Source organism: Pleuronectes platessa, chromosome 20 (assembly GCF_947347685.1).
Source record: "Pleuronectes platessa chromosome 20, fPlePla1.1, whole genome shotgun sequence".
NCBI classification, from domain to species: domain Eukaryota; kingdom Metazoa; phylum Chordata; class Actinopteri; order Pleuronectiformes; family Pleuronectidae; genus Pleuronectes; species Pleuronectes platessa.
The window spans coordinates 17095456-17114035 of NC_070645.1; the positions used below are offsets into that span (position 1 = coordinate 17095456).

The 18580-nt window shown below is 42.3% G+C and overlaps 2 protein-coding genes across 2 annotated transcripts in view; both read left to right on the forward strand.

Annotated features, from left to right (window-relative positions):
- Nucleotides 1–42: 42 nt before the first annotated feature.
- Nucleotides 43–8848, forward strand: pxdc1b (PX domain containing 1b). The gene is made up of 5 exons (XM_053412158.1): nucleotides 43–796; nucleotides 6329–6420; nucleotides 6581–6698; nucleotides 6790–6901; nucleotides 7384–8848. The coding sequence occupies exons 1-5, from the start codon at nucleotides 541–543 to the stop codon at nucleotides 7505–7507; spliced, it is 702 nt and encodes a 233-aa protein (XP_053268133.1). The 5' UTR covers nucleotides 43–540; the 3' UTR covers nucleotides 7508–8848.
- Nucleotides 8849–11555: 2707 nt separating this feature from the next.
- The window catches only part of LOC128425527 (protein disulfide-isomerase TMX3), a 32148-nt gene continuing 25123 nt past the window's right edge, over nucleotides 11556–18580 (forward strand). Inside the window, exons 1-9 of the mRNA XM_053412160.1 lie at nucleotides 11556–11629; nucleotides 11958–12015; nucleotides 13738–13777; nucleotides 14362–14485; nucleotides 14760–14805; nucleotides 17122–17202; nucleotides 17664–17763; nucleotides 18014–18091; nucleotides 18249–18315. Of these exons, the coding sequence (XP_053268135.1) occupies nucleotides 11596–11629; nucleotides 11958–12015; nucleotides 13738–13777; nucleotides 14362–14485; nucleotides 14760–14805; nucleotides 17122–17202; nucleotides 17664–17763; nucleotides 18014–18091; nucleotides 18249–18315 (628 nt within the window). The 5' untranslated portion in view covers nucleotides 11556–11595. The remainder of the gene's footprint in view (nucleotides 11630–11957; nucleotides 12016–13737; nucleotides 13778–14361; nucleotides 14486–14759; nucleotides 14806–17121; nucleotides 17203–17663; nucleotides 17764–18013; nucleotides 18092–18248; nucleotides 18316–18580) is intronic.

Below are 18580 nucleotides of genomic sequence, written 5' to 3' on the forward strand. Positions count from 1 at the left end.
TAAATCAAATGGTTTTGTTTTTGCAGCCTCTTTGCAGAATAACAGCCTGTTGTCAAAGAGGGAGGAAGGAAGGAGGGAGGGAGGAGGAAACTGAGGCTGGAAGGAACAGCAACATCCAGACAGAGAGGAGTGAAACGCAGTGAGGATCTGAAGAACAGAACTTTCTCACACGGACCCTTTTGTCCTCTAGATGTCCTGGATGCAGACAGAGAAACAAAGTGTCCCACAGATCGATACACTGTTGCAGGGGCGTTATTATCTGTGAAGTGGGTTTGTTCCACATGATGCCACGTTGAGATGACGCCTGTGATGACCTGACGCACTGATCCTCTGCAGGGAGCGGACTCTGACAAACTTCTCTCGTCTTTCACTCCACTTCCCCGGGTCCTCTCTTCCACTTCCCCGGGTCCTCTCTTCCACTTCTCCGGGTCCTCTCTCCACTTCTCCGGGTCCTCTCTCCACTTCTCCTCCCCTCCTCCCCGCTGTCCCCATGCCGCCGGCCCGCCGCAGCGCGCTGGACTGACGGCCGCCCCCGGAGGAATGGCATCGGCCGTGTTCGAAGGCACGTCGCTGGTCAACATGTTCGTGCGGGACTGCTGGGTCAACGGGATCCGGAGACTCATCATCAGCCAGCGGGGCGAGGAAGAGGAGTTCTTCGAGATCCGGACCGAGTGGTCGGACCGGAACATTCTATACTTGCACCGCAGCTACTCGGACCTGGGCCGGCTCTTCAGGAGACTGCTGGAGTCCTTCCCCGAGGACACAAGGGACCTGTCCGAGAGTCCACTCATAGAAGGTATGAAGACAAAACGCCCTCACTAAATAGCCATTTTAAATCATCACCAGGGGCGCAGCTACAACTTAGGGGGGGGGGGGGGGGGGCAGGATGTTCTGGGGGGGCCCCCTGCTGGCCCCCCTTCAACTTTCAAACGTTTTCTCCAAGACTGCAACTTAGTAACAATAACACGCTGAAGGGATATTTCACCCAAAAATGAAAATTCACTGATTTTCTATGTCATCCAAGCGTCTGGAAGTCCCGCCATTAAATGTTACTTTATCGCTAAAATCATTGTTTACTCTGTTGCAACATAAATGCTGGAGATGTTCTGATACCAGCATCGGAAATGCGACAAAAACCTCAGAAAAATGTCGGTGTCAGGCATCGACGAATACGCAAATCTATGCACTAATCTAAAACCACTTTTTTTTAAGTATTCTAGTTTCACCCAGATAAAACTGCAGTTTTCTTAGCTGCTCCGAAACAGCAGTTGTGCTGAGAAGAGATTTCCGGTTTAGTTTAAGCCTGAGTTAAAATGTCAGTGATGGTCAGCACTGATATCGGATTGATACTCGAAAAGAATGGTATTATAACATCTCTAAACAAAATATGACTCCATACCAATTATTTAAAACCCCCATTTGTTTTGACTCAGTGGGGCGTTATGGTTGTTCTTCTGCCACAAGCAGTCGTGGATTCTGCAGAGGAAATCTTTATCTCTGCCCACACAGGAAAACCCCTGCAATTAGATTCCTGTTTACATCTTGCCTCAGATAGAACAACAACAGCTGCACACTTCACATTTTTGTGGATCACAGTCAGAACCCGGGATCACAACAGCTGTGTGGAGTAAAACAAAAAAAAAAACTCTCTAAATGCCCAACTGAGGGGATTTCTTCTCTTCTACTGTAGCTTTAGATGCAATTAAAACAATCACATCATAATTTGAATTCTAAGTATAAAAATGACTGAATGACTGATGGTGATTGCGGAGGCTGAATGAAAGAAGGAATACACAGTCAATTGGATTTTAGGCCTGATCCAATCAATGAGGTTTATTTGCTTTTGTTTGGACCGTTTAATAATTAACAAAGTCCACGTTGGGATGTTACATTAGGAGACAGATCACATGACCACATGACCAACCTGCTGACAGCACGTTTCTAAACCGGGTCAATATTTAGGACCTTCGAGTCTGAGGGATCTGTAACTTCCGATTTTATAGGCCAGCTCTTTCATGGGGAAATATAAAAATGACCAACTCTGATTTCCTGCTGGAAACTCTCTCTCTGCATCATTGTGTTCTGGAGCAGTGGAGGTTACTCGGCTGTTCGGGCTCTGGGACCAGTGCATTGATCGAAGGCCACAGCAGGAACATTCATAATGACTAATGCAGGTGCTCAGAGTGTGAGGGACACAAACATACTCAACATACTTTTCATGGACAGGGCCTGGGCTCTGATATATACTGTAAACCCAGCTGTTAGGTCACAGTCTTTTGATTTGCCCAAGAGTCCGATTTGAAACGTGAACATTTAAGATGCAGCGCTACGTTTCACTAACAAATGAAAATATATTTCCTTTTTTCCTTTTTAGATCTGAAACTGAAGCTTTTATTTAGTTTCATTTTAGGTTAAGACCGTATCTGTACCGTATCATCCATGACTGAAATTAAACAAATTGACCGTCAGATTAAAAGTTGCTGTGGAATCTAGTTGGACTCTTCAGCAGAGTGTGAAGCAGAGCTCTGTATGTTGTCATAAGTTGAACCTTTGGCCCCGACAGTTTGGATCTGGCCCTGTGGTTCCCTGAGTTTGCCAGTAGCTTTGGCTGAGCTTCCTCTTTGTGCACAAGCTCCCCACTCCGTCTCAATGCACTTCCCCTTCTCGTCTCAACACACTGAGCCTATATGCATGTTTTGGAAACATCTCTTCAATGGTGACTGGAAAGCTTTACTTCCTGTCCAGACACTTGACAGGTCTGTTGACAGCTCTCTGCCTCGTCGCTGCCAGAGCAGTGTGCAGTGCATTTTGGGAAGAGATATCAGATCTCGTGATTCACTTCACCTCTTACTTACTTCACTGTGTCTCTGGCTCGTCATATGAAATATAGATGGAGCTGTGATATCGGTGCTGAGGCAGACGTCGAGCCGGTTTGACAGTTGCATTGATTGAAACAAGGTTAATAACATTCCCCTGATGGCATTTCCTTAACTCCTACCTCCGCTCAATATTTAATTTGTATCCCTTCTAATTGCTGCTCAGATTGAAAGTCCTGAAAGTCTCTCAGTCCTCTCTGCTCTGGTCTCCGGCTCATGTTTTCCTGTTTCTCCGGTGCACCCAGGCAACAGGGCCGGCGTGCAGAGCTTCAGACTTACGTCATGCTGAGGGGGGCGGGGGTGGGGGGGCGGGGGGGCTGACAGAACTTCCCATATTTAGTCGCTCCGGTCTGCGAAGGCCTCGTTACACTCACCGTCCATGTGACCTCAGAGTGAACACAGACGGGAAGAGACTGCTCACATTCACTGGGAGCTGCTTATTGTGGAGGAATGAAGATGCTTTGTCTGAAATCAATCACCTTATTATTCACTGCTGCATTTATTAGAAACAGTTTATTAATCATCATAATTTAGACGTCTGTTAAAGGAGAAGCATTAAAACGTGTTGAATCTAATCTAGCTCATCTCTTTAGCTGTTAAGTCAATAAAAGAAACGAAATCTAGCTTTTGTCTAATTTTATTTTTAGTTCAAATATGCTCAGAAATGTCTTTATGTAATTTGTACAGATTTGACAAACATGTTTATTAGTTTTATTGTTGTGTGAAGCTACTATGCTAAGCTAACTCAACGCTTGCCTTAGCTGTAAGAGTGCTATCCATCTACTTTTGGCAAAAGATTAAATACAGCATTTATATTTCCCAAATGTTTAATTATTGCTTTGAACTCTACATTAAAGCGGATACATCCACTAAGGCTGAACAATTCTACACATGATTTTATACTTCTCATACTAGAAATAGGTCTAATAAACTGAATTAATACATTTTCATAAAGCTTCTAAATGGTTCTTCCCAGGCCTGTAGTTTCTTTTGGCTGAATCCTGCAAACAAATATACATATTTATGTTTTGGTATATCGGTTATGTAATTATAAAACTGTCATTAAGGAAATATACTGCACTGAGACTTAAATAAAGTGCAGTAGGTGGATATCGACTTCGTACAGTGCTGGTGATTGTCAACACAGTTCACGGAGGGTTCTTCTCCTCTGCTTGTTAACTGAGGCTCCCAGAAATAACCCGGTGACTAAACTGCGGTGAGTTCGCGGTGAGATGATGAACCGTTGTGCTGCCCACATGTGCTCATCAGAAGTTACACGTGAAATAGCTGCTTTTTACAACTGATCTGAGGACAGTTCTGATGTGATGGAGGACGAGCTGGACACTGTGATGTGAATGTGAAACCACTTGAACTGTGTTATTCAGCTAATACAGTAAATAGAGGGGCTTGTCATCACGGCACGCTGACGGAGAACTTTGTAATTTACAAATTTCATCTGGCATCTGTGTAATTATTGTCTGTGTTAGATTTAACCGGCTTCTTCTTTGAGGTTCAGACAATTTAACTGGTAACCGAGCGTGACGGCTATTAGGTAAAAACAAAGATTACAGATAAGTCGTATAGTCTCTGGAGGATAACTCTCTGTGAAACCAAACAAATGAATAATCACAGAGAGAGGACAAACATTTGTATTGATTTATTATTTGTAACACAAGGACCACTGTCCTCTACTAGGAATGCAGTAAATAGACTCTTTCACAGGAAAACAGAGGAAGTAGAGCCTGGTGAGAAAAACATGGTTAGTTTTAATGTCAGTTTCTATAAAGACATTTTCCAGAGAACCAGCTTGTCATCATTACAAACACAATAAATTAGAGATACTACACACAGTTGACTTTGATGTGCAATGGCTCAGGGGGAATATTCTAACGTAGAGTGTTTTTTAACGTCCTCACCTGCGTCTATGTCTGTTTGTGTGTCAGTGATTCACAATGTGCCACATAGGTGTGTAGTTGGAGTGTCACTGTTAAACCACTGCAGCACCGACTCCACACAAAAGTCACACAAAGTCACCAGTGGACACATAGAAATGAGTTCAGGGCTATTTCCAAAACTAATTAGTGAACTTGTGTAAATCTCACATCTCTTTTATTCCAGGTTCTCAGCATCTTTCCTCTGAGATGACTTTAATATAAGAAAAACCTTTCAGCTGATGAAACATTTTACGTCTGTGTGATGGCAGCGTCTACGTGTTGCCTCTGCAGCCTCTAATTAGAAATGTGTGCGTTGAGAAACTGTGACAGCACAAACCATATCTACTGTGGTTAATGCGATTAAATCTTGTGCAACCTGCGCCGAGCTATTGCAAAAATAACGACTCGTACTTCCCCTTTGCTTGTTGGTATATTTTGTCATTTTTCAGATATGCCGCCAAGTTAACAGAAGTAATACAACTACTTTCACATGGACACATTTTAAATTGCAAACTAGGTATTTACTTACAACTACACTTTTTTATTACTAATACAATTTTGACCTAAGCTTATTATCTGGATTGTTTTCAGTCTCATTTTCCTCGTGAAGATGATCCAGAGGAAGTTTGAGGTTCAGGCGAGGTGGGAGTGTCACTGGGTTCCTAGTGATGATGTAACTGCCCGATCACTCCTCACATCCCCCCCCCCCACCCCCGGGTATGATGTCATCAGCGTGGGCCATTATTAATGGATGAGCTTGTGACTGTGCATTCTGCTCCTGCCGCTTTCGGCTCTCACTCAGTGCTTCCGTGCAGCACTGTGCGACCTAACCCTAACCCGTACACGAGGCAGATCCTCGTCAGTGCTGCGTCAGTCGTCATCGTTGTTATTCCTCCTCACCACATCCCTTTTGTCAGTGTCAATGATGCTCTGCCGACTGCCTTCCACTGAAAATACAGATTCTTCACTTCCACCACCTCCTCATTACATCCCTAGCTCGATGCCGGATTAACATGTTGTGAGCACAGACCCTGTTATTACTTCCCTCTGCAGATTGACACCATCACTTTTCTCCGAGCTCTGTGTTCTCGTCCTGCAGACAATGATACGTCTATTTCACTTCCCTGTACTTGGGGTAAATATCAGGGCTCATTGTTAATAAAAGGTTACTGGATAAACCATGTTTTCTCCTGCATTCACAAACCTGTCTGTCCTCGTGTGTCCTGACCTATGGACGGATAATAGTCTGATGGCAGTAAAGGTCAGAGCAGCTGCCCTTTCTTTATCAAACTTTCTATTTGATTTCAGTGTTGCTCTGCGTCTAGGGTGGAGGGAGGTCACATCATAAAAATAAACACATTGCAAAATATTATCTTTCCATAACACGTGTGACACGATAACATCACACCCTGAATATTATAGGCTTCACAAAGATGACATTTATTACTGGGCTGTTAAAACATAATTCCACACTTTGTCCAAACAAAACCCTGTACTGTGTTTGTTGGTTTGTTTCAGGGCTGGTAAAGATCAAGGAGGCACATGACATCGAAGAGAAGCTGAATGAGGTGGAGCGATTACTGAAGAACGCCATCAACATGCATTGCAAGGTGAGTCATCAACTTTTAACCTTCAAATAACAATCATATCTGTACTTTATCAGCTTGTGTGCATTAACGATAGTTTTCCTCTGGGGGGCGAAGAGGCAGATGTTGGGAAACTTTCCTCCACTTGGACAAAATATCTAAAAAACAAATCCCCTCTCCGCAGTATTCCAGGTCAGAGGTGATGTTGACGTTCTTCGAGCGGTCACCACTGGACCAAGTGCTGAGGAACGACAAGGTCCACAGAATCCAGCCGTGCTTTCAGAGTCCCATCAAGATATCAGGTACGAGCTGGGAGACGTTAGGGATCATCGTGACACGATGTCGCCTTAATGTCACAACGACTTAATGAGTGATGTAATGCTGCACTTTCAGAAATCATGCGGTCGAATGGATTCTGTCTGGCCAACACAGAAACCATCGTATTCGATCACAGTATCCCCGAGGAGAAGGAGAGGCCTTCGTCCACCGACTCTGTGGAGCACACGTACGTGTTAAGATCACTCCCTAACACCTGATATTAACAAATTAATAAATCATAACATGAGCTACACACCCGGGGGGGGTTAAACTATTTGCAGCATAACCTAAATTCCTTGCTTGTCTTCCGCATATGTAAGGATTTCCTTGTTTGCTCCTGAGTGTACAGTAAGTGCTTTGTTGAGTGAAGAAGCCCTTGAATGTGAAACAACCCCAGGACCATCCACCCCCCCTCCCCTTAATGCAGCACAGGAAGTGTGTCTGTGCACCGTTTCCTTCCCTGGGTGTGTGTAGGAAGTAAATGAGGAACACATTCCTCCTGGTGATTGTCACAAAGCAATTTTGCATCACTCTTAAATAGCTGAAATGGTTTTGCAGAGGCTGTGCAGAGTTACCAGAGGGTTCTAGCTCAAAGGGATGGAACTCTTCTGATCCTAGGTCAGACTCCATGCTGTCCCAGGTGTCATGTGTCTGTCGTTGTGTTACCAGGTACGAGGACGGAACCGAGTTTTTGCCAATGGAATCAGACGTGTGTGAAGAGGATTCAGAAGCGTATGTCACCAACCTCTCCTACTACCACCTGGTCCCGTTTGAGACCGACATCCTGGAATGAGGATGTTACACGACAGACAATGGACGGTGGATGTTGACATTGAGGAGTTCATCCTCTTAAATGGATCCGAGCTATGCAGTGCTGCACAAAGCTGCTCCAGTTGATGCTGCTTCAAGTTTTATCGCCCATTTCGGAGTCGGGCAGGTGCCCACCATGCACAGAGACATTGAGATAATGAGATGTCACCAGTGTGCCTCGTCCACAGCCTCATCCACAGCCTTACCGGAGTGTTAAACCAGATCCAAATAAGATGGAAATACAAGACTTCAGACTATGGAAGGTGTTCATCATGTGATGGAGCCTGTGGAGGCCAAAGTTGATGTCCTCGGGTCCCAAGACCACTTTAAGAGAACTTAATTTTTATACCCCAGTGACCATGAGGGCGAGAACTCCACATCACATTGACCTTATCAAACCATCGACTCTTACTTTTCTGAATTTACCAGCTCTCCTCCTGTTTCTACATCTTCCATAATCGGATATAGTATTTACGAGGAGATCTGCAAAGCATCTGGTTCCTCTCCTTCAAGCTGCTTTGCACAGTGTTACCACTCTGCCGTTTGATTTGCTGTGGGAAGACAGGAAGCTGTCATGAAGCTCTGTGTATCATCTTTGTTTATGGTTCCACCAGCATTTAGGACGTTTTTTTTATGTACCAGCTTAAAACTTGTTTTCTTTTTTTGCCTTATTAAGCAGTAGATTGTTTGACATGAGAGTTTCCCTAGATCCCGGTGAAACAAGGCAAAAATAGCTACCTCTAAGATCAATAGATGTAATTTATGGTAATTTAGCCATCTAGATTTAAGATAAAACTAATTTTATTAACTTTAATCTGCAAAAATGAAATGTATAGCTTAAATTATAGATTTTTCAGGGTTCTTCAAGAACATTAGGTAAGAGGACGCAATAACTGATGATGGGAACAAGGACTTAGTTGTGCCAAAAGCCAGAGTGTGGTGCTAGAGATCAGACATCGCCTTGAGATGGACACCAGCTGAACGTGATGGGTCTGTTATGTGGAGAAGGCCAAACAGGAAGCCCAGGACAGACCCAGATGGAAGCAGATCTTCTTCTGCCCCTCAAGGGAGGAAGAGGACTCAATAATGATAATAATAATAAATATAATAATAGGTTTTTCATAGCTGTATTTGCTTGCCTCTGTTTCACTCGGTTCTTTGGTTAGCGTCAAGTTAAAGAACATGAAATAAATATGAAGTGCCATTATTATTTTCTTACAACACACTCTTTCCAAAGTGAGAAGTTGATTCTGCCTTTTTGGACGTTGGCGAGAGTTTTTAGAGACGTTTTGTCAGAATAATAAAGTATAAATATTTGTTCACAGTGTCGCATGTAACGTTGCTTTATTTTGTTGTTTATAGTCCAATATTTTCATGTATCGGAGAATGTGTGTTGCCTTTAGCTGGACAACTGAATCATCTCTGTTGCCGTCTGGTGAAGTGGGGCAAAGAGTGCTTTGTTTTGTGGGTCAGTCGAGGTCGTGTGTGACCCGCTCTGCAGGATGACGTGAGTGGGTTCCAGCAGACATCTGACTGTGGGAGTCTGCAGCTCGTTCTGCAGGCCGGGAAAACAAGTCCTCCCTTTTTCTAAAGACAAACAACCTTGCTGTACTTTCTACAGGAAAAGAGACTTGATTCAAATGCACGCCTTTTCTGTGTTTTATGGCTCCTCGCGCAATAAGAAGAGTGTTTTCACTCGTGTAACTGAACCTGTGGAGCCCAGCGGAGCATCACATGGGGATTTGAATGTAGCTGAAATTTACAAATTACATTTTTGTGTTGTGTAAAGTGTTACAGAAGCCCATCGGCATTCATTGTGTTGTCGGTGCAGAAGTCATTGTGGCCGTACAATACGGGCTCACAGCTTGAGTCCAGTTTTCCACCCTTCTAAACACAAAGGCATTCAGGCCTCACACTCTTGGCACGCAGGACACACAGGACGCTCCTCGGCGTGAGTCTGTTTTGTAACACAGTCATGATCACGACTCGCCCCGTGAGAAAGTCCAGCTCTTTCTCAGGGTGAGAAACTTTCATGCTCTTTTATTGTTCTGTCTTTTCTCCAAGAATCATAGATATTCTATAAAAACATTAAGGTTTCATCTTACACAAAGTATTTATTAAGATGATTCAGTAACAAGAAACTGTATTTGTTTAGATTTTCATACCAAGGTCACCGTTTCTCTGCTGATTGATGTTTCCTATAAGGATCAGAGTATTCACACTCCTCCCTCTGTGGTAAGTGTCATATAAATATTCTGCCACAGTTTCCATGAAGTTATGATAAAATGGTACCCAGCTTACAGGAATAAGTACCAGGATGCTCCGGTCTCAGCAGTTTTAGTGAATATTTTTTTAAACATTTATTTTCAAAACTCCAGCCACACTCTGTGAAGCCACCGTTCTATGTGTCTTATGTTATTGTGTCTGACGAGAGAAGTTCTGATGTGTCAATGTTTCAAAAAGACTGATCGAAGTTCATGTTTATTATAAGATGAAGTAGCCACTTGTTTAATAATTTAAGATTTTTATCAAGACAGTATTAGATACAGATTATTATTCTCAAAGCTTCTCGGAACAAATGAATATGTTTTCAATAAATTGTGAAAAGCATGATGGGAGTTATCATTGTATGAAACTTTTCTTTCTCTTAATTTCAAAGAGAAGTATTTCATAGTATAATGTAATATATCTCATTTAACATTCAGTGATACACATTAAACTACTAAACGAGAAGTACAACAGCCTCTTGGCAAAGATGACAATATTTTGCAGTCGTTTTATACATCGAGTGATTAAAGAATATGCACCATATAGGTACAATAGCGTACAAGTATTGTCCCTGTTTCTTCTGAATGTAAAACTTTTAAATTTATCAACAAGCAGTGGAGGGTTTGGCCTGTGGGTTAAATCCATTGATCGTAGAGTGCACCCTTGTGGTGAGTATCTGTAGTCACCGTTAGTATCTCTATATTAATTCAGTCAGTTAAATACATCTTATTGTTTGACAAATAAACATGATTAGAAATAATAAAAAAAAGACAATTATTACTTATTTAGGCTCACTTATTTGTTTATCACCTTACTGTGTGGTAATCTATGTGGCTCCAGAGCAATGTTGACACAACGTGTTTATATAAATATTGTAGAAAGGTTTAAATACTGGAAAAATATTTATGGATATGTTTATTTTGGGAAACACTATGCTGAACAAATTTAAATAAACAGTTTTTTTATGTATCCAAAAATATGATGCCACTCAAAACTCAGTAACCATATATATTCCAGATACAGGCTGTGGTGAGGTCAATGACACATATTCACACATTTAATCAGTAAAAACACCAAATAAAATAACAAACAAGTATTTTATTAAAATGATCAAAGTTTACTTAATTGTCAATTCCGCCATATGTTCAGAACAAAGACAGGTTGAAATACTGGTTTTATCTGATCCCTGAGTAAACATACAAGTAGACAGAACATACTGTACAAGTTACCAACATTTAAATACTCAAAGCATAGTACACAGTACAACATAGTATACTGTCATATGGCATAGGAGGAGAGTATAGGATGGGAGTCCAAAAATACTTTCCCAAATAACTTAATGGAAAGTAATGTAATGTAGTAATTAGCAGTTGCTAAAGTATGATGGAAGTATTAACAGTAAAACAAAAGTGAAAGTACTACAAACAGGTGCTTGTTTGCATTGAAAAGATTCGCTACAATTTCTTCTCATTTACCAATTAAATGGATGAAACAAACAAATATACATATATACATTTCCCCCCCCCCCAGTTTACATCGATAAACAAATAAAATAAAATAAACTACTTAAAGAAAATAAATCTAGTATTAATCCCAATCCACCCTCACGCCACGTTCATTCACTTTACTGCGTGTATATTAAAGGAATAAACCTCTCATGGATTTAAAAAAATTAAATAAAAAGTCGTGCAGCTGTTCTGTGGGCGCTGGAGGCTGCGTGACCCCCCCCCCCCCCCCCCCCCACTCCCCTCTTTGCGCATGCGCAGCCCCAGCACTTCCTGCTCTGTGTTTGCAGACGGAGCGATGGCAGCAGGGAGAGTTTCTCTGGCGTGTGGAGGTACGTTCACTTTCCCTCTTCTCTCCTCCATCTTTATCTTCCGAGGGTTGTTGTTGTTCGCGTGTGTTGAAACGTCCATTAGGAGGCGGCTGCTGGTAGACACTGTGCGGGGGTTTGAGGGGGGGAGGAGCGGCCACAGGCTCCGTCAGTTACCCGGGGACCTCGCAGCGTTTAGCCGGTGATGCTCCCCGGTCATGGGGCTTCAGGCTCCGCGGCAGGAAACCCCCCACCCCCCCTCAAAACAAATCAAAATGTCCGGTTCACATCCCGGAGCTCACGGTGTTTGTCCCTCTTCCTGTTTCCGTGTCTCTCTCTCCTCACGTCACAGTCGCTGCGGCCCTGCTCTGCTCGGCGGTGCTGGCGTTCGTGGAGGATCTGGATGATACGTAAGTGACGTATTCTTCAATGTAGCTGCTCCAGTTCATTTTTAAGCTCCCTGCAGAATGATGATGATGATAATGATGAAGATTTAAATCCAGATGTTTTTACTACAGGATAGAACCACATGTGTTTTATAAATGAAAAAACACCATGTGATGAAATGACAGGATGTGATATCGTGGTACTTTGGAGGCAAAGGACCAAGAAGCAACTTATACTCTATAAAGAATATGTCCCTTTTATTTATCAGAAGAGATTAAGGTTGAGACATGAACCTTCCTGATCCATCATGGTGGATCATCATCATCATGGTGGATCATCATCATCATCATCATGGTGGATCATGGTGGCAGCTGATTCTGGACTATGAATACAACAAGACACTAACACATCTACATACTCCACCATTACTCACAATACCTCCTCAATTAATTTGTCTTTGCTGCTCCCTTCATCTCTATCGGACATTTACATCTGTACAAACACTTTAAACCTAGTCACACTTTTCCATTATTCTACAAACTGCTTCTTCTTAATCAATCAACATATTGTAAAAACTGTTATTTTGTCAATGTGTTCAGTTACACGTGGCATCTTCTGCAGTTCTCTCCGTCCTACATTGTTTCATTCCCCTGTTAATTGTTTTCTTAGGTAGTTTTTCCTTCCTCTTGTTGAGGGTTAAGAACAGAGGATTTCGCCCTTTTGTTAAAGGGACAGTTCACCCCAGAAATTATTATCATTATCTCCTCACCACTATAATTGAGAGGCAGGTGAAGTGTTCGAGTCAACAAAACACTCAGTGGGGGTAAACGGTGCTGCAGTCAAATCCAATACAATTCAAGTAAATGGTGACCACTTCATCCAACGTAAAAAAACTACAGAAAATCGAAGTAAAATGCCTCCGTACTGCTCCTGTGTGTCATCCAAGTGTCCACAAGCCCCGACATTCCATGATGGCAGTGTGGAGGCATTTTATGTTTTTATGTGTGTTGCTTTGAGAGTAATTTAGTGCAGTGACATGTACATTGTGCCTGACAGAACTTTGAAGTAATGGCAGCAAAAAGAAGCCAAACGTGTACATTTTCGAACTTGTACTGCAGTATTTGAGACTGTAAAAAGTAGGAGCGGGTAGTTTGGATTTCAGCTCAGGTTTCCTAAGCGCACTGTGACCTTTAATTAGATATCAGTGGTGGGAGGTCTCTGAAGGTTACGTCTCCTGTGTATATTTGTGTTTGTGGGAACTTCTGATTTGTATTCACTGATCACTAATGAGCTGAAGCTATTTTTATCATCACATAATCCTTGTAGTTCTTTAAGTTCCTGAACCGTACGCATGCAGAATGATCCATGTCTAGTTTGACACTAGAAGACGTTTCTCTGAGCTTTTGGAATAAAAAGTCTTTGAGAATCTCAACTATTTTATTAAGAGTTTAAAAGTTGTTTTTGTTATCCGTCCTAAAACATGATTCAGGGGGACTCACCATGGACTCAGAACAAATAGAATTGTTTGTATTTCCTGACATTTTATTGATAAAACAATTAATTGATTCAATAACGAGCAGAATAAGCGATAATCGTGTTTTACAGGCACAAAGCGGAAACAGTAATTGCAACATAATTATTTTCTGAAGTAGCAGGCCTCTGTATAAATCGCACGATTAACTTTGTCTAGTAAAAGATCAAAACTGTCATTTAATCCTATATTTTTTTCTTCTTCTTTTGAACAGATTTAAAGAGACTAGAGTGGACGACATCTGGCTGGTCACTGTAAGTCGGACACACACACACACACACACACACACCCTCAAACTCACAGACAGGGGGAAAAAACACTCTCGTCTGGGTCTATTCAGCTGTGCTTTACTTCATGCCCAGTGCACCCCTGTCCAGATCATCCCTTGCGGATGTGGCAGCAGTCGGCTGGGATGTGGGGATGTGGGGGCGGCGGAGGGTGTGCAGACTGCGCTCTGTGTTTGTGATTAGTGGATGAGAAGTCATGCGTGCCGGGCAGAGCCAGGGGGCTCGGGCGGGTTTATAACAGTGTGATGTCTGGGCCCTTATTTGCACCTCTATGGCTGAATCCACTACGAGAGGAATTCAGAATCAAATCCTGCACCGAGCAGGTTTAGCTTTATATCGCCACTTATGAGTAACTACACAACTTCATATCTTTAAAGCTCATGTAAATATTTTAAACATTCCTTTTGGTAACACTGATGAATCATGGGAAATATTTGAAAGGGGTAATTTTCCATTCTCATCAGCAAACTCTGCAGCTGTTTTGTAGGATTGTGCGATTAAAATGTTGTACACGATCTAAAGTGTGTTTTTCTCCTCCCTCTCTGTTTCAGTTCTATGCACCGTGGTGTGGTTACTGTAAGAAACTAGAGCCAGTATGGAACGACGTGGGAATGGAGCTGAAAAGCTCCGGGTCGCCGGTGCACGTGGGAAAGATGGATGCCACTGCATACTCTGGTTAGTAAACAATAAGGAACTTTAACGTTGTTAACGATGTCCTGTATGTAAAGGCCTAGTGCTGGTACAGATATAATAATCATGCATTGATTGACCTTAGTTATATTCCACTGTACTTTTAAAGGAATAGTTCAATGTTCAAGTGAATCTAAGTAGTTACTCGCTCCAGCTTAATGTTTTCTACAGTGACCTGAGAATCTATCAATTGGAAAAACATTTCAAAAATGTTTGTCACTTTTCCTTCGGGCTGATCTGTTTCTTGTCTGCGTTGCAGGGATGGCGTCGGAGTTCGGAGTCCGTGGTTACCCCACGATAAAACTGTGAGTGTCAACTTTTTAAAGTTCGATACAAATGATTTCTCTTAATCTGATTGTTTGAAGTGGAATTTTTGCAACAGGGTAATTAGTTTGACTGTTTAAATAATATATATATATTTTTTAAACTCTTTGTTTCAAGTCCCTGATGAACCTATCTCTGTGAAGTTAATTGTTGTTAATTATAACACTAATGATAAAACATTAGATTTACTGTACATAGTTTCAAACAGAGTAAATATAAGCAATTAACTAGAAATCTAAAGTACACATCACATCCTACTCATCAAATCGCACAATAAAAGCAGTTCTGACTTATGAGTCACTGTCGAGGTTGTACGTTTTTATTTAGGCTTTGTAATACATCACATTATATTGTATTGTGTTTTACTGCAGCTCTTACTCTGCCCCCTCTGCTCGTTTCCCTCAAGTGTCTTTACTTAACTCTGTATTGTGTTATTACGGAGATCCTTCTCCCCTCGAGGTTCGACCTGTTGAGATGCTCCTGAGTGACTTGATTCACGAGGGATTAAGGTGTTGTTGCTGTTTCCTGATGTCACACCTGAGTGACTCGTTGCGTTTGCACCTCATGAACTTTAATTTATTAAGCTCTGTCACTCTCAGGTGCTGTAATCGATGCATGTCTGTGGTGATAAACGGCTAAAATATCAGCTTAAGCAAATTAAACATACATTCTCCTGATAATCAGGTTTGACTTTTCACAGTCGTGTCTCACCTTCATTTATCTTGTGATTCATGGATCATCAATTGAAGTCTGTGTAATTTCTTTCTCCAACTGTGAACTCTCCGTTAATCCTCCTCCTGTAACTTATTACAAATAGTTTCTTGAGGCGCGAGTGACGTTGCTTCTTGTGAAATGAATGAATTTAGGTGGAGGCCATCTGCTCGACAGCGAAGCTCATGTTGACTTTAGAGAAATGATCATTTCACTCGACACCTACAGAGCTGGCTCCATATATCTGAAGCACAATCATTTGTCTTCACGCTGCCATAATGGGCTCCCCCCCCCTTCCCCGTTTGGTTTCATCATGTTCATTTGGGAAACTGCCACAGGATCACGGCAGGGTTCATAACATTAAACCAAGCAAGTGATGAAAGATCCATCGGAGGGAGTGAGATGCCTCCCCCGGTGAGAGAGGGGGACTTGATTTAGAGTTGTGTTTCCCCCTGAGTTCATAAAACCCTGTGGGCTGATGCAACCTTCGAAACATGAATGCATTCTGCTTGTTGTAGAGGAGCTCGACTGCGGCACTTTCCTCAGCTGGATCTCATTTAGAGAAAGTCGTTAGTTTTTCTGTTTTTGTTTTTATTCATTTGAGCTGTAACTTGTTAGATGAAGTTGAAAACCACTTTTTCTTTATGGATTTGATGTTTCAACAGAACGTCTTGTAACAGACATCTTGTCATAGCTCTGCTCACATGTCAAGGACGACAAGTTCTGTCTTTAGTGGGCTGAAACTAGTGATTATTCACATTATTAATTCATCTGTCAATAACATTTGTTATCTACAAATGTTTAAAATGTCTCTTAAATGAAGAGCCGACTAATGAAGGTGTTTTGGGGAAGATACTGAAGATGTTGAATTAAGGAAATAATTTTTTTTATATAAAGCATAACATTGTATATTTGTTAAAATAAGTTTTCATATTGGGAGAACAGAAACGCATACAGCAATATGTCTGAAAGGCCAACTGATATATTGATCGATAGTCACTTTGCAATGATAAATCCAGAAGCCACTTCAATATACTAGAAGAAGTTTCAATTTGTGCTGCAGCATGCAGATCCTATTAATCCTCACACCCAACCTGCCTGATGCCTTTCAGGCTGGTGTTGGTGTGGGGAAAGTTTGCTTAGCGTGCCCAAGGCCTCTTAATACCGGCTGAACACGGTTTAAATGCCACAGCCTGTGAGACCACATCTGCAGAGAACCGTTGGGATGTGGTGGAACCTGAAACTCACCGCATGAATGTGCAGCTGACAAATGAGCGAGAGTCTCTAAGGAACGAGTCCAGCACCTCGTTAAATCCAAGCTACGAATAATTCAGGTTGTTCTGGTGGAAGTGGGATCCTACCCAGAGTCGGGAACTAGGAAAGTGGCCACTTGGTTGTATATAAATCAGTAAATATTCGTCTTTGAGAAGCAGGAAGCTTCAAGTGTTTGCCCGATTAAACGTTTAATCAAACGATAAATCCCTCATCAATCTGCAGGATAAAGCTGCAGAGAAAAGTAAATGGTACAGAATGAGTTTACTGTGAAATCATCAGCCTCTCTCTCTCTTGTTTTCCTCCCGTCTCAGGTTAAAGGGCGATCTCGCCTACAACTACAAGGGACCAAGGACAAAAGATGACATTGTGGAGTTTGCGAACAGGGTGTCGGGGTAAGTCACACTTCAGCTCAGCCTCCACTTCAAACAGAAAGGACACGACACACGCCAAATTAGTGGAACTTCCCCCATTTCCCAGGAAGACGTCTCTTTGAGACGCGTCCAAGTGAGCTGTATTGATGCCGGCCATATTTGTTTCATAGCTCAGTGGATTTCTGCCTCTGATGCTCCAGTTTAAGCCACTGTATCAACTGAGCCCGACAGATTTCCTCCTCCTTGAGGGAAATCAAGCTCGATCCGTGACAGAGGGGTTGTTCAGAAGCTTGGCTCTGAGCACAGGCTCCAGGTCCAGGGATGCAAGGTTGCGGAATCCCCACTGGGGGGCGCCAGCAGCACACAAATGGACTGCACACACTAGTTATGACATTTACTGTACAACTTGTGTGCTATCTTTTACTTTTAATTTGAAAAGTAAATTAATACAAACTAACCTTTTGTGGATTTAATTCCTCCAGGCCGGCCGTGCGACCACTTCCCAGCAAGCAGATGTTTGAGCACATGATGAAACGACATGATGTGCTCTTCTTGTACGTCGGGGGGGAGTCCCCCCTCAAAGTGAGCAGCACCTACACCACGCAGACACGTTTCATTACGGCTCTTTTATCCTAAGCACCTGAACGTCTTCAGAGCACCCCTCACTTTTAAAACTGTGTATTGATTGAGAGATAAAAGCGCTGCGCTTGTAACGTATTTCAAAAGAAAGAGTGTCTCACGTCCTCGCAGTGACTCGGCTTTTACAACTGTTGAGACAGTGATTTATTGGAAGTCGTTGTGTAATTGCTGAACGACCTGTTTGCCCTTGCAGGAGAAGTACAACGATGTCGCCTCTGAGCTCATTGTCTACACTTATTTCTTCTCCGCCTCAGAGGAAGTCCTGCCGGAGGTAAAACAGCTTCCTCTTAGAAAAGATGTTGAAATTATTTTATGGAGAGTTGCATGTTTTTGTCATCATTTTTAATCTGTTGAATTAAAACACATTGAAACTGTGACACTGATTCATTGAACTTGGTTTTAAATGGTTATTTTTATTTTTTCACCAGTCGGTAAAATTGCCAGAGCTTCCTACTGTTGTGGTCTTTAAGGACGGAGCCCACTTCACCTATGATGGTGAGTATTCTGCCGAGATGTTCCAATAACGTTTTCCCAGATACAGATTCTGATACCTGGACGTGGTGTCAGGGCTGATACACTGTTGTATGCTACCAACCCTGTAAGGAAGTGATGATCGCTGCCATTGCGTCACACTAGTGTTGCAATTTGCCACATGTGCGACCCCTCCTTCTACCTGTGTGACTTTCTAGTGTGAGATGTTGCCAAAGATAAAATGTCAGCAATCACTTCTTCTTCTCACCTGCTCTAAAAACCCAACTTA